Raw genomic sequence first — 15,496 nt, forward strand, 5'->3', positions numbered from 1 at the left:
CACGCTGACTCTCAGTGTGCCCCACCTGCTGCAGGTAAGTATCCTGCTGCCCCTGCTGCCCCTGCTGCCCCTGCTGCCCCTGCTGCCCAGATCTGAGAGCCAACAGGCCCCAGCTCCCAGGCCCAGGTTTCTGGCCAGCGCTGGGAGGGGCTTATTTAAATAATGCCTCAATGGGTTTTTTTCTCGAGAAATTCCTGTTGAGCAGGCTGTAGGCTAAAGTGACTCAGATGTTCTCTGGTATCAGGGGTGGAAGGGAATTTATTTTGTGGGACCATCCCCAGGCCCGTGGCATGATTCACAGCTCAGCTGTGGTTCTGGGTTCCCATCAAAGTCACCTGGTGGTGTGGAGAGAACCTTGGACTAACAGGAGGCTTGGGTTCAGTAGCTGTGGGCAAAGGACAGCTGTGTGGCCTTGAGTAAGGCATTTTACCTCGCCCAGCCTCATTTTCTATATCTGAAAACTGGGAAGATGTCACCTGCCCTTCTTCCCTCCCAGGGCTGTTAGGAAGGTGGGATGTGAGGTGGAGTGGGCCCTGGAAGGGACCCAAGGTTGGGGACAGGAGACCTAGGTGTTAGGTCGGCTTGGCCACCTAATCATCTATGACTCGGGCAAGATGATTTGTAGAATCTTTCTGATAAAATCCAAACTGCCTGCTTCAGGCCCCATCATTGCGAGTGGTGAGAAAAGGTGTGTGTGCCTTGTAAATGTGAAGAAGAGCGGCCTATGTCACTAAGGGGACATGGGCTGAAAGAATAGAGGACATAGCCAGGATGTGACAAAGACTTCCTGGTAGGAAGGGTAGAGACACAGGCAGGTTGTGTGTCCTGCTTTGGAGCATCTACAGGCAAGAGTGGCCTCTACAGGGAGGTCGTGCTTGGAGGAAGCACATCGGCTCTGAGCGCAGCTTCTCTCTGCTTTTACCTGGCAGGTATGAACAGGAGGCCCACAAGCGGGCCACGGTGGAGAATGACTTTGTGGTTCTCAAAAAGGTGAGGGGGAGTGTCAGCTGCCCCATTTGCATCCTGAGCACCCACAGTGCAGAGCCCAGCCCTGGGTTGGGAGGGCAGAGGGTGGGAGATCCTCATGAAGAATACGCTGCCTGTTGGGGTCCCTCAGGAAAGTGGGACATCTACTTAGACATAGGGACCCCAAGACAAGAGCCGATAGAATAGCGGTTCTCAACCTGTGGGTCGCGACCCCTTTGGGGGTCGAACGACCCTTTCACAAGGGTCGCCTAAGACCATCGGAAAACACATATATAATTACATATTGTTTTTGTGATTAATCACTATGCTTTAATTATGTTCAATTTGTAACAATGAAATTGGGGGTCACCACAACATGAGGAACTGTATTAAAGGGTCGCGGCATTAGTAAGGTTGAGAACCACTGCGATAGAAGTATCATGTGATGTGTTTTGGGTGTCACTGTGAGAGAGGGTGGGGGGAAGTAGAAGAAGCAGAACTGGTTGGGATTAATCAGGGAAGGCTTCCTGAAGGCGGTGTGGGTCAATGTTAGACAAAAGCACAGGGCGGGCTGGAGAAGAAAGAAGCGGGTGTCTGGAGATGGCTGCGGGTGGATGTTGGACAGTTTGTGAACAGAACTCCTGAGCCAGCCAGCCAGCCAGAGTGGGGCCACAGAGAGGAAGTAGGGATACATGGTTTCTCTCTCCCTCCCCCAGGATGTGGATGAGGTTTTCCTCAGCGGTGGAGAAGGAAGAAGCGGGTGTCTGGAGATGGCTGTGGGTAGATGTTGGACAGTTTGTGAACAGAACCCCTGAGCCAGCCAGCCAGAGTGGGGCAGCAGAAAGGAAGTAGGGATACATGGTTTCTGTCTCCCTCCCCCAGGATGTGGATGAGGTTTTCCTCAGCAAGATGGAGTTGGAAGGCAAGCTGGAGTCCCTGAGAGAGCACACCTGCTTCTTGAGGCGTCTGTATGAAGAAGTGAGGATCTGCCAGTGGCGGAAGTGGTGGTCTCTGAGGGCAGGTGGTAGTGAGGGAGGGGGTAGAGTGGGCAGCCTCCCTGTGGCCACTGTGGGAGTGGCCAGGAGGGGTGAAGCCTAGTTAGGGTGACCTAGACTCTGGTCATTCAGTCGTTTGACAAACAATTACTGAGAAGTTACTATGTGGATTGCTAGGTTCTGGGGACACACCAGTGAACAACCCACTCAAAGTCACAAAGCTTGCTTTCTACTGGGAGATGGACAATAAATGACAGACTTAGTAAATAAGTATGTTAGAAGGTGATAAATGCCATGGAAAAAAGGAAAATTAGAACAGGGAAAGGAGGATTGGGAATGTGGGGGGTAGGGCAGGTTGCAATTTCAAATAGGGTGGTCAGGGTGGCCTGATATAGAAGATAAAATTTGAGCAAAGATTTGAAGGAGGTGAGGAAGTTATCCTCGGTCCATTGGGCAGTTCTGATAACCTTCCTGAAGGTAGGAATCCTGGATCCCAGGGTGAGGGAGTGGCCCCCCACCCTGTGTGCTGGTGTCTGAGGAAATGCAAGGAGGCCGTGTGGCTGGAACAGCTGGAGTGAGAGGGAGGTCAGGTGATAAGAGGTCAGAAGAGTGATGGGGACCAGATGATTTCAGGCCTTGCAGGACATTTTCCTTTAAATTCCAAGCTGCAAGCCCTGGCCGGGTACTCGGTTAGAAATTGTCCCTATACACCAAGGTTATAGGATTGATCCCCAGTCAGGGCACATACAAGAATCAACCAAAGAGTGCATCAGTGGATGGAACAGCAGGTCGAAGTTTCTCTTTCTCTAAGATCAATATAAAAAAATTCCAAGCTCCAAGAGCTGTTGAGACCACCTCCTACAGCCCTCATTTCAGACAAGGAGACAGCCCCACAGTGGGTACTCAGTTAGAAATTGTCCCTATACACTAAGGTTGCAGGTTTGATCCCCAGTCAGGGCACATACAAGAATCAACCAAAGAGTGCATCAGTGGATGGAACAGCAGGTCGAAGTTTCTCTTTCTCTAAGATCAATATAAAAAAATTCCAAGCTCCAAGAGCTGTTGAGACCACCTCCTACAGCCCTCATTTCAGACAAGGAGACAGCCCCACAGAAGGCAGGGAGTGCTCAGTGCCACCCAGCGTGAATGAGGGCTGCCCACTGACGGAGTGTGGGCAGAGAGTCAGGCCTCTTGCCCACCTTCCACGGGGCTCCAAGGGGAAAGGGAGCTGGGGCAAGTGGACACTGAGTCAGTCTTCCTGGCAGGAGCTGGGCCAGCTGCAGACCCAGGCCGGCGACATGTCCGTGGTGCTGTCCATGGATAACAACCGCTGCCTGGACTTCAGCGACATCATCGCCGAGGTCCGGGCCCGGTATGAGGAGATCACCCAGACCAGCAAGGCCGAGGCTGAGACGCTGTACCAGACCAAGGTGCCAGGGCCAGGGGCAGCGCCATGCTGGAAAAGACTGGGTCTTCATGCCCACACCCCGGGGGGGTTGTCCACCTCGGTCCATCGGGCAGTTCTGATAACCTTCCTGAAGCTCCAGAGCTGGGTGGGCAAGACCATCTCCATTCTCCGGGAGGGAGGCAATGCAGGAAACCTGTGGGAGATGAGCCTGGACTTCTGCAAGCACATCCCACCATGTCCTGGTCTCAGTGTTTAACCCATGTTCCAAATGAGGATGTGAGGAAGCAACGGATGGGGGGCATGGGTCTTGGCGTCAAAGGTGAAGGTCCTCTCAACTCATGGTCACCTCTGTCCTCCTCAGTACCAGGAGCTGCAGGCATCTGCCCAGCTCCATGGGGACAGCATGAAGGAAATCAAAGTTCAGATCTCTCAGCTGCAGCAGGCAATCCAGAGACTGCAGAGACAGATTGAGGACCTCAAGAAGCAGGTGAGGGTCCCAGAGCTCCCTGAGCCCTGCCTCTTGCCTTTGTGCCGCGGTCACCTCTGGGCTGGTGTGAACCTTGATAACTGGCTGGACTCGAAGTAATTTGGGGTAGAGAGAACTTCAAGCCCCATTTAAGGGTACTTCAGCCTTCCTCTATGCATTCTAGCTGCATGATCTCTGCATTGAACAACTTCAGGTGGCTCTGCTCGTGCTGGATTCCATGTCCAGGTGTACATCTTGCTTTAGGCTCCTTGGGGAGAGGGTTAATTTATTTCTTTTCTTATCCCTCCTTTTGACTTTGATGCATCAAGCCCAGCAGGGCCTCTAAGGCCATGCACTGAATTTCCTGGTTCCCTTTTAGGGAGGGTGATAGCCAGGACCTCAGGGAGCAGGCGACATGGGCAGTAGAGTGGGGAGGCTGAGCTGGGAACCAAGCTCCTCCCACCAAAGACTTGAACCTTCCTTAGGGATATGACTCCCCCTGCTCCCATTACTACTCCTCTTCATGCACACAAGCCTGATGAATTGGGACCCCCTGTGCCAGGCCCCAGGCAGAGCCCTGAGGGTTATAGTTAGAGTGGTGGACTGGACTTCAGCTTTAGGTAGGGTCCTGACTCTGACACTCACCTTTCTGAGCCTCAGTTTCCTCATCTGTAGAATGGAGATGATGCTCCCCATCCACAGGGTGCTTGTGTGGGAAAGAATAATGAGAACCTTTAGGGAATGCCTTCATTCCGAACCAAACATGAGGGCCAATCAGCTGGATGGCCAATTAGACAGGGGTCTTCATATAAGAGTTTTCTGTGGGATTGGAGAGAAAAGTACAAAGAATGTATTTTTCAAACTAAAAATGGAGGTACATAGTTTGATAAACTCTGAAAACAGGACAAAATATCTGAAATGGGGCTGCTCCAAAAATATCCAGGGCCGTGGTGGCCAACAAGATGAGCCTTGTAGGTAATGATCGGAACAGGACAGGAAGAGGCTTCAGAGGGAAGAAGCAGGAGTGATCACTTGAGGTGGGAAAGGGTGGGTTAGTTTCTTGTGGCTGCTGTAACAATGTACCACAAGGTTGGTGTCTTGAAACAACAAAAACTTATTCTCTCAATCTGGAGATGAGCCTGGACTTCTGCAAGCGCAGAAATCAGAGTCAGCAGGGCCATGCTCCCTCTGAAGGAGCCAGCTGGAATCCTTCCTGGCCTCTGCCTACTGGTGGAGGTGAGGGTCAGAGCTCCCTGAGCCCTGCCTCTTGCTTTTGTGCTGCGGTCACCGCTGGGCTGGTGTGAACCTTGATAACTGGCTGGACTCGAAGTAATTTGGGGTAGAGAGAACTTCAAGCCCCATTTAAGGGTACTTCAGCCTTCCTCTATGCATTCTAGCTGCATGATCTCTGCATTGAACAACTTCAGGTGGCTCTGCTCGTGCTGGATTCCATGTCCAGGTGTACATCTTGCTTTAGGCTCCTTGGGGAGAGGGTTAATTTATTTCTTTTCTTATCCCTCCTTTTGACTTTGATGCATCAAGCCCAGCAGGGCCTCTAAGGCCATGCACTGAATTTCCTGGTTCCCTTTTAGGGAGGGTGATAGCCAGGACCTCAGGGAGCAGGCGACATGGGCAGTAGAGTGGGGGGCTGAGCCCTCCTTAGGAGGTAAAGCTGTTGGTGCCTGGTGTGGGGAGGAGTGAGAGGGATGGAGGGAGAGGATGGCAAGGGCAGGGAGGTGGTTTCCTATTCATCTTGGAGAATTCATTTCTAGATGCGAAGGATTTCCAGTTCTTAAGTTTTCAAGTGTCTTTGTATTCACTTTCCCCAAATCTGAAGAATCGGTTTTGGGGTCAACAGAGCATTGAGAGCTGAGACCAGGGTCCCAGAGCTCCCTGAGCCCTGCCTCTTGCCTTTGTGCCGCGGTCACCTCTGGGCTGGTGTGAACCTTGATAACTGGCTGGACTCGAAGTAATTTGGGGTAGAGAGAACCTCAAGCCCCATTTAAGGGTACTTCAGCCTTCCTCTTATGCATTCTAGCTGCATGAGCTCTGCATTGAACAACTCCAGGTGGCTCTGCTCGTGCTGGATTCCATATCCAGGTGTACATCTTGCTTTAAGCTCCTTGGGGAGAGGGTTAATTTATCTCTTTTCTTATCCCTCCTTTTAACTTTGATGCATCAAGCCCAGCAGGGTTTCTAAGGCCATGCACTGAATTTCCTGGTTCCCTTTTAGGGAGGGTGATAGCCAGGACCTCAGGGAGCAGGCGACATGGGCAGTAGAGTGGGGAGGCTGAGCCCTCCTTAGGAGGTAAAGCTGTTGGTGCCTGGTGTGGGGAGGAGTGAGAGGGATGAGGGAGAGGATGGCAAGGGCAGGGAGGTGGTTTCCTATTCCTCTTGGAGAATTCATTTCTAGATGCGAAGGATTTCCAGTTCTTAAGTTTTCAAGTGTCTTTGTACTCACTTTCCCCAAATCTGAAGAATCGGTTTTGGGGTCAACAGAGCGTTAAGAACTGAGACCACAGAGTCAGGCGGTTTCCTCTAAGAACTTTGGCTTGACTCCCAAGTTGCACATGACCCATCCATTGCCAGCAGGGCCCTCAGGGGAAAATCCTTAGAGTACAGATCACTCAAAGCCCAGACTCAGACTCTAACCATCCTTACCTGCTCTTCTTTGGAGTGTGATGCAGGACCTGTTACTTAATTTGCTGCCATCGTGCTTTGCCCTTAAGTTTGGATTCCTTGCTTTGGATTCCCTGGGTTGCCTGTTAAAATAGTTCCCTGCACCTCCTGTCAGACAGAGGGAATCAAGGTCTCTAAGGGTGGAGCCCAGAAACCTGCTTTCTAAACTAAGTTCGCCCAGATGACATGAATACGGGGAGTCTCAAAGCCCAGCTGCCAGAACTTAGGGTGGAACTACGTCCCCATGTCTGGGAACCAGAGCTCCTCCCACCAAAGACTTGAACCTTCCTTAGGGATATGACTCCCCCTGCTCCCATTACTACTCCTCTTCATGCACACAAGCCTGATGAATTGGGACCCCCTGTGCCAGGCCCCAGGCAGAGCCCTGAGGGTTATAGTTAGAGTGGTGGACTGGACTTCAGCTTTAGGTAGGGTCCTGACTCTGACACTCACCTTTCTGAGCCTCAGTTTCCTCATCTGTAGAATGGAGATGATGCTCCCCATCCACAGGGTGCTTGTGTGGGAAAGAATAATGAGAACCTTTAGGGAATGCCTTCATTCCGAACCAAACATGAGGGCCAATCAGCTGGATGGCCAATTAGACAGGGGTCTTCATATAAGAGTTTTCTGTGGGATTGGAGAGAAAAGTACAAAGAATGTATTTTTCAAACTAAAAATGGAGGTACATAGTTTGATAAACTCTGAAAACAGGACAAAATATCTGAAATGGGGCTGCTCCAAAAATATCCAGGGCCGTGGTGGCCAACAAGATGAGCCTTGTAGGTAATGATTGGAACAGGACAGGAAGAGGCTTCAGAGGGAAGAAGCAGGAGTGATCACTTGAGGTGGGAAAGGGTGGGCTAGTTTCTTGTGGCTGCTGTAACAATGTACCACAAGGTTAGTGTCTTGAAACAACAAAAACTTATTCTCTCAATCTGGAGATGAGCCTGGACTTGTGCAAGCGCAGAAATCAGAGTCAGCAGGGCCATGCTCCCTCTGAAGGAGCCAGCTGGAATCCTTCCTGGCCTCTGCCTACTGGTGGCTCCGGCAATTCCTTGGCATTCCTGGTTTTGTAGCCACATCACTCCAGTCTCAGCCTCCATCTTCATGTGGTGCCTTCTCTCTGTGCCCGTGCCCTCTCATCTTTTTCTAGGAACACCAGTCATTAGGTTCAGGACTCACCTGAAATACAATATGATGTCACCTTGAGATCCTTAACTAATTACATCTGCAAAAAACCCTATTTCCAATTAGAGCACATTCTGAAGTTCTTGGTGGACCTAAGAGTTTTGGGAGTTAAGGAAGCAGAAGAGGCCATACTCTTCCGTAGAATAAGAGCCGTGGGAGGGGCCAAGGATACTTTTGAGCTCATGTGATTATGCTGCACCCAGCCTTCAAGTTTTATCCATAGTAAGTGCTTTGGGAGGCTGTGTTGTGCTTACTGCCATTTCCTCCCTCATGTCTACATCCCTCCCAGAATGCCAACCTGGAGGCTGCCATCGCACATGCCGAGCAGCGTGGGGAGCTGGCTCTCAAGGATGCTCCAGGCAGAGCTGAGGGTTATAGTTAGAGTGGTGGACTGGACTTCAGCTTTAGGTAGGGTCCTGACTCTGACACTCACCTTTCTGAGCCTCAGTTTCCTCATCTGTAGAATGGAGATGATGCTCCCCATCCACAGGGTGCATGGAGATGATGCTCCCCATCCACAGGGTGCTTGTGTGGGAAAGAATAATGAGAACCTTTAGGGAATGCCTTCATTCCGAACCAAACATGAGGGCCAATCAGCTGGATGGCCAATTAGACAGGGGTCTTCATCTAAGAGTTTTCTGTGGGATTGGAGAGAAAAGTACAAAGAATGTATTTTTCAAACTAAAAATGGAGGTACATAGTTTGATAAACTCTGAAAACAGGACAAAATATCTGAAATGGGGCTGCTCCAAAAATATCCAGGGCCGTGGTGGCCAACAAGATGAGCCTTGTAGGTAATGATCGGAACAGGACAGGAAGAGGCTTCAGAGGGAAGAAGCAGGAGTGATCACTTGAGGTGGGAAAGGGTGGGTTAGTTTCTTGTGGCTGCTGTAACAATGTACCACAAGGTTGGTGTCTTGAAACAACAAAAACTTATTCTCTCAATCTGGAGATGAGCCTGGACTTCTGCAAGCGCAGAAATCAGAGTCAGCAGGGCCATGCTCCCTCTGAAGGAGCCAGCTGGAATCCTTCCTGGCCTCTGCCTACTGGTGGCTCCGGCAATTCCTTGGCATTCCTGGTTTTGTAGCCACATCACTCCAGTCTCAGCCTCCATCTTCATGTGGTGCCTTCTCTCTGTGCCCGTGCCCTCTCATCTTTTTCTAGGAACACCAGTCATTAGGTTCAGGACTCACCTGAAATACAATATGATGTCACCTTGAGATCCTTAACTAATTACATCTGCAAAAAACCCTATTTCCAATTAGAGCACATTCTGAAGTTCTTGGTGGACCTAAGAGTTTTGGGAGTTAAGGAAGCAGAAGAGGCCATACTCTTCCGTAGAATAAGAGCCGTGGGAGGGGCCAAGGATACTTTTGAGCTCATGTGATTATGCTGCACCCAGCCTTCAAGTTTTATCCATAGTAAGTGCTTTGGGAGGCTGTGTTGTGCTTACTGCCATTTCCTCCCTCATGTCTACATCCCTCCCAGAATGCCAACCTGGAGGCTGCCATCGCACATGCCGAGCAGCGTGGGGAGCTGGCTCTCAAGGATGCTCAGGCCAAGGTGACTGAGCTGGAGGCCGCTCTGAGAACCGCCAAGCAGGACATGGCCCGGCTGCTGCGACAGTACCAGGAGCTCATGAGCACAAAACTGGCCCTGGATGTGGAGATCGCCACCTACCGCAGGCTGCTGGAGAGCGAGGAGTGCAGGTGGGGCCAGTCAGAGGACCTGGGGATATGTTTCTTGTGGGGAAAGTGATGGTGGAGGATGGAATGCCAACACAGAGCTTTCCTTGTGAGGGGAATCCTGAGAGATTTCCTCACATTCTAAACCATTGAGGGCAACCCATTCTGCTGGGAGGGGTTTTAAATTGGGGACCGTGGACTTTATCTGCTGAGAAAGTAGGTGAGCTGTTCCAAGAGGCATTCTTGCGCCTTTCTCAGCAGTTCCTCTCTTGTTCTTTCTCCCCCAGGATGTCTGGGGAATGGAACAGCCAGGTCACCATCTGTGAGTATCAGGGGAGTTTCAGGGAGGGATCCCCATGGGGAGCCGAGGACCCTACTGTGACACTGGTGTATTTCTTGCAGCCGTGGGGGGAGGCAGTGCAATCCTGTCTGGAGGAACTTGTGGACTCGGAGGTGGGTCCAGCTGCTCCAGCGTTGTAACTGGAGGCTCCAACATCATCCTGGGCTCTGGACAGGGCCCTGTGATGGGGTCCTGCTCTGTGTCCAGCTCTGGCTCTGGCTCTGGCTCCAGCGGCCGCACCATCCTGAAGAAGACTGTCGAATCAAGTCTTAAGACGTCCATTACATACTGAGTACCGTGGCAGCCACTTGCTTTCCTGCCTTCCTGAACATTCTCAGCCCTACCCCCACCCCATCATCCCATCCCTGCGTGGCCAGTTGTGTGTCCACTGCCCACAGGGGATGCTGCAAAAATTAATAAAGTCATGTCTGTCTGCTGTTCTGAGTGCTGGCCTGGTCTTGCCTAGTGATTTGTCTAATTTGTCTGCTGCTTGCCCAGTGCATACTGCTCCATCCTCCAGCTAGCCAGCCTCATCTTCTCCTCTCTTCATGGCCTCCAAGCTGAGCTAGGAAAACTCTGGGTTTGGCTTGGCCAGTCTGCATCTCACCCAAGTATTGTCCTTTGAGGGGAGGGAAGAGGTCTGAGGGCCACCGACCAGACTCTAGAGCAGGGGTGGGCAAACTTTTTGACTCGAGGGCCACAATGGGTTCTTAAACTGGACCGGAGGGCCGGAACAAAAGCATGGATGGAGTGTTTGTGTGAACTAATATAAATTCAAAGTAAACATCATTACATAAAAGGGTACGGTCTTTTTTTTTTTTAGAACTGAGACCACAGAGTCAGGCGGTTTCCTCTAAGAACTTTGGCTTGACTCCCAAGTTGCACATGACCCATCCATTGCCAGCAGGGCCCTCAGGGGAAAATCCTTAGAGTACAGATCACTCAAAGCCCAGACTCAGACTCTAACCATCCTTACCTGCTCTTCTTTGGAGTGTGATGCAGGACCTGTTACTTAATTTGCTGCCATCGTGCTTTGCCCTTAAGTTTGGATTCCTTGCTTTGGATTCCCTGGGTTGCCTGTTAAAATAGTTCCCTGCGCCTCCTGTCAGACAGAGGGAATCAAGGTCTCTAAGGGTGGAGCCCAGAAACCTGCTTTCTAAACTAAGTTCGCCCAGATGACATGAATACGGGGAGTCTCAAAGCCCAGCTGCCAGAACTTAGGGTGGAACTACGTCCCCATGTCTGGGAACCAGAGCTCCTCCCACCAAAGACTTGAACCTTCCTTAGGGATATGACTCCCCCTGCTCCCATTACTACTCCTCTTCATGCACACAAGCCTGATGAATTGGGATCCCCTGTGCCAGGCCCCAGGCAGAGCCCCGAGGGTTACAGTTAGAGTGGTGGACTGGACTTTAGCTTTAGGTCTGACACTCACCTTTCTGAGCCTCAGCTTCCTCATCTGTAGAATGGAGATGATGCTCCCCATCCACAGGGTGCTTGTGTGGGAAAGAATAATGAGAACCTTTAGGGAATGCCTTCATTCCGAACCAAACATGAGGGCCAATCAGCTGGATGGCCAATTAGACAGGGGTCTTCATATAAGAGTTTTCTGTGGGATTGGAGAGAAAAGTACAAAGAATGTATTTTTCAAACTAAAAATGGAGGTACATAGTTTGATAAACTCTGAAAACAGGACAAAATATCTGAAATGGGGCTGCTCCAAAAATATCCAGGGCCGTGGTGGCCAACAAGATGAGCCTTGTAGGTAATGATCGGAACAGGACAGGAAGAGGCTTCAGAGGGAAGAAGCAGGAGTGATCACTTGAGGTGGGAAAGGGTGGGTTAGTTTCTTGTGGCTGCTGTAACAATGTACCACAAGGTTGGTGTCTTGAAACAACAAAAACTTATTCTCTCAATCTGGAGATGAGCCTGGACTTCTGCAAGCGCAGAAATCAGAGTCAGCAGGGCCATGCTCCCTCTGAAGGAGCCAGCTGGAATCCTTCCTGGCCTCTGCCTACTGGTGGCTCCGGCAATTCCTTGGCATTCCTGGTTTTGTAGCCACATCACTCCAGTCTCAGCCTCCATCTTCATGTGGTGCCTTCTCTCTGTGCCCGTGCCCTCTCATCTTTTTCTAGGAACACCAGTCATTAGGTTCAGGACTCACCTGAAATACAATATGATGTCACCTTGAGATCCTTAACTAATTACATCTGCAAAAAACCCTATTTCCAATTAGAGCACATTCTGAAGTTCTTGGTGGACCTAAGAGTTTTGGGAGTTAAGGAAGCAGAAGAGGCCATACTCTTCCGTAGAATAAGAGCCGTGGGAGGGGCCAAGGATACTTTTGAGCTCATGTGATTATGCTGCACCCAGCCTTCAAGTTTTATCCATAGTAAGTGCTTTGGGAGGCTGTGTTGTGCTTACTGCCATTTCCTCCCTCATGTCTACATCCCTCCCAGAATGCCAACCTGGAGGCTGCCATCGCACATGCCGAGCAGCGTGGGGAGCTGGCTCTCAAGGATGCTCAGGCCAAGGTGACTGAGCTGGAGGCCGCTCTGAGAACCGCCAAGCAGGACATGGCCCGGCTGCTGCGACAGTACCAGGAGCTCATGAGCACAAAACTGGCCCTGGATGTGGAGATCGCCACCTACCGCAGGCTGCTGGAGAGCGAGGAGTGCAGGTGGGGCCAGTCAGAGGACCTGGGGATATGTTTCTTGTGGGGAAAGTGATGGTGGAGGATGGAATGCCAACACAGAGCTTTCCTTGTGAGGGGAATCCTGAGAGATTTCCTCACATTCTAAACCATTGAGGGCAACCCATTCTGCTGGGAGGGGTTTTAAATTGGGGACCGTGGACTTTATCTGCTGAGAAAGTAGGTGAGCTGTTCCAAGAGGCATTCTTGCGCCTTTCTCAGCAGTTCCTCTCTTGTTCTTTCTCCCCCAGGATGTCTGGGGAATGGAACAGCCAGGTCACCATCTGTGAGTATCAGGGGAGTTTCAGGGAGGGATCCCCATGGGGAGCTGAGGACCCTACTGTGACACTGGTGTATTTCTTGCAGCCGTGGGGGGAGGCAGTGCCATCCTGTCTGGAGGAACTTGTGGACTCGGAGGTGGGTCCAGCTGCTCCAGCGTTGTAACTGGAGGCTCCAACATCATCCTGGGCTCTGGACAGGGCCCTGTGATGGGGTCCTGCTCTGTGTCCAGCTCTGGCTCTGGCTCTGGCTCCAGCGGCCGCACCATCCTGAAGAAGACTGTCGAATCAAGTCTTAAGACGTCCATTACATACTGAGTACCGTGGCAGCCACTTGCTTTCCTGCCTTCCTGAACATTCTCAGCCCTACCCCCACCCCATCATCCCATCCCTGCATGGCCAGTTGTGTGTCCACTGCCCACAGGGGATGCTGCAAAAATTAATAAAGTCATGTCTGTCTGCTGTTCTGAGTGCTGGCCTGGTCTTGCCTAGTGATTTGTCTAATTTGTCTGCTGCTTGCCCAGTGCATACTGCTCCATCCTCCAGCTAGCCAGCCTCATCTTCTCCTCTCTTCATGGCCTCCAAGCTGAGCTAGGAAAACTCTGGGTTTGGCTTGGCCAGTCTGCATCTCACCCAAGTATTGTCCTTTGAGGGGAGGGAAGAGGTCTGAGGGCCACCGACCAGACTCTAGAGCAGGGGTGGGCAAACTTTTTGACTTTATTGTCCTTTGAGGGGGGGGTAGGTCTGAGGGCCACTGACCAGATCCTAGAGTCCACACCAAGAGGCACCTGCCCTTGTCCTACTCATCTGCCTCTGAGCCTCCATTTCTCTAGCTTTTCTGTGAAATGAAGCAGCCCCAATTCTCTCTGGGGATGAGTTTTCCTTCCTCTCCTTACCTCTCCATTCCATCCCACAAATTGTATTGGGTACAAACCACACTTGAACCACTGTTCCAAGACTGGGGCTACTCTGGCAAGCAAGACCAAACCATCCTGCCCTCCTAGTGGGTCTGGAGACATCTGCTTCTGATGTCTGGTTCTCATGGGCCCTCCCACCCATGAGAACCAGGTCTTCCTTCTCAGAGCCTTTGGCTCCAGTGCCAGAGGCCAGCCTCCTATGGCTAATTCAGACACCCTGGGTTGAGATCTGGGTGGTGAGGCCCTTTTGTGTCTTGTCTCTTCTAATCCCTTCCTCCTTATACCCTGGCTCCAGCTCTACCCAAGGTGGCAAAGCTGAGTCTTGTCATCTCACCCCACCTTTCATCTCTGAGCTTTAATCTGGCCTTCCTCCTGGACAGGGGTGCCCCAGTCAGGTTAATAATTCAGCAGTGATGCTGAGCAATAGCCTTCAATATGTGTTCCAAGGGCATTTCGAGGAGAGGCTGAAGGGCAGGATCAAAGGTTCCCTGTGGCAATGTGCATGTCTCTGTCATTCCTTCCAGCAATTCAGCTAGGCCTCCAGGCTTGCACACCCAGCAAAAAAGAAGGTGTGCCACTGCCCAGCCCACCCTCCACAAAAGGCAATCTGTGAAATATTTAGGCTTGTTCAGGTTATATCCTATGGGCATCTCACTTCTCACCCCAATCAGCTTATCAGAGGCTTCCTTCCAGCCTCCCAGGATACTCTCTGATGTTTTACCATCTCTTGTAGCTTGTTCCCTGGTTAATCCTCCAGGATAGGCTCCATTTCTGATTCCGGACAGCCCCCCTTCATCCTGCTTCTCCTTTTCCCCAAGTTTGGACCAGATTCTTCTCATCCTGGAAACCTTCCCAGCTCCCTGTGTCTGAACCCACCAGACACTTCCTGTTTCCAGCACAGCCTGGCTGCACCGTTGCCATCCTGGGCTCTGTTCCTGTCTGTTCTGGTCTAGGACTCAGCTTCTCCATTAGCCTGGGACCTCTGGGCAGGCTCTTCTCCTGCACGCAGGACAGGGATCAGCAGCTCAGCTTGTGCTGGGGGCTCTGATGGGGACTTAGGACTGGAACTATGCCCCATCCCCCTTACCTCTTGGCTCTATCCCACTCATGGGCCTGTCTGAACATGAGCCTGGAAGCTTCTCCTCCTTCCCTCTCTTGCAGGAAGCCAGGAGAATGGACATCGGGGCCAGGTGCTACCTCAGCAGTTGTCTTGGCTCTTGCACTGCTCCTCCCATCTTCTCCCTCTCCACCTGGGTCAACTCCAAAGCCTGCCCAGAGGTCCAGGCTAATAAGAGAGAGAGGTCAGCCTTTTTTTCAGATCCATGGGTCTCTCCATCAAAAGTATCCAAGAAGGAGGCTTGTCAGCCCTCTGTGAGGGAGACATGAGTGGGTGAGCGTAAGGCTCTGGAGCTTGGATCCCAGCTCTGCCATTTACTAATGATGTAACTTTGACCAAGTTACTTAACCTCTCCCTGTGCTTCAGTTTCCTCATCTGTGAAAAGACATTAATAATACTAAGAGGGCCCTGTGGGGATGGTAACATTCAGGATTTCAAAAGCAAACAAATTCACCCAAAATAGTACAGTTAAATCGACTTTAATAAAAGGATTATTTACAGAGGTGTGGGCGTGGCTAAGGGAACAAGCATAGGACGCAGAGGCCAGAGGCTGGCAGCGCTGGGAAGCCATTGCCACCCCAGAGCTGGGGAGGCTACCGTCTGGTTTGTCCAGGCTGAGAGGTTTTCTGGGATGTGGGACTTTCAGTGCTAACGCGGGATGATCCTGGGAAAATCAGGACCAGGTGGACATCCTGTGGAGAGCTAGAGACACAGGAGGGAGAAGTGGTGACTGGGTGATAGAGTTGGGGAACGGTGGAGAGATCA

General features: G+C 51.3%; 1 protein-coding gene across 3 annotated transcripts in view; it reads left to right on the plus strand.

Annotated features, from left to right (window-relative positions):
- Positions 1-13,181, plus strand: part of KRT78 (keratin 78, type II) — a 14,844-nt gene extending 1,663 nt beyond the window's left edge. The window contains exons 3-10 of one of the 3 annotated variants that reach the window (XM_005869208.2): positions 930-990; positions 1,849-1,944; positions 3,227-3,391; positions 3,731-3,856; positions 9,191-9,411; positions 9,675-9,709; positions 9,790-9,840; positions 12,819-13,181. In XM_005869208.2, coding sequence (XP_005869270.1) covers positions 930-990; positions 1,849-1,944; positions 3,227-3,391; positions 3,731-3,856; positions 9,191-9,411; positions 9,675-9,709; positions 9,790-9,840; positions 12,819-13,015 — 952 coding nt within the window. In that variant the 3' untranslated portion in view covers positions 13,016-13,181. Of the gene's footprint in view, positions 1-929; positions 991-1,848; positions 1,945-3,214; positions 3,392-3,730; positions 3,857-7,991; positions 8,052-9,190; positions 9,412-9,674; positions 9,710-9,789; positions 10,165-12,818 lie in introns of those variants that run through there. The other 2 variants (XM_014542097.1, XM_014542098.1) reach the window with 2 other exon arrangements.
- Positions 13,182-15,496: the final 2,315 nt, after the last annotated feature.

Source organism: Myotis brandtii, unplaced genomic scaffold (assembly GCF_000412655.1).
Source record: "Myotis brandtii unplaced genomic scaffold, ASM41265v1 scaffold29, whole genome shotgun sequence".
Taxonomy (NCBI): domain Eukaryota; kingdom Metazoa; phylum Chordata; class Mammalia; order Chiroptera; family Vespertilionidae; genus Myotis; species Myotis brandtii.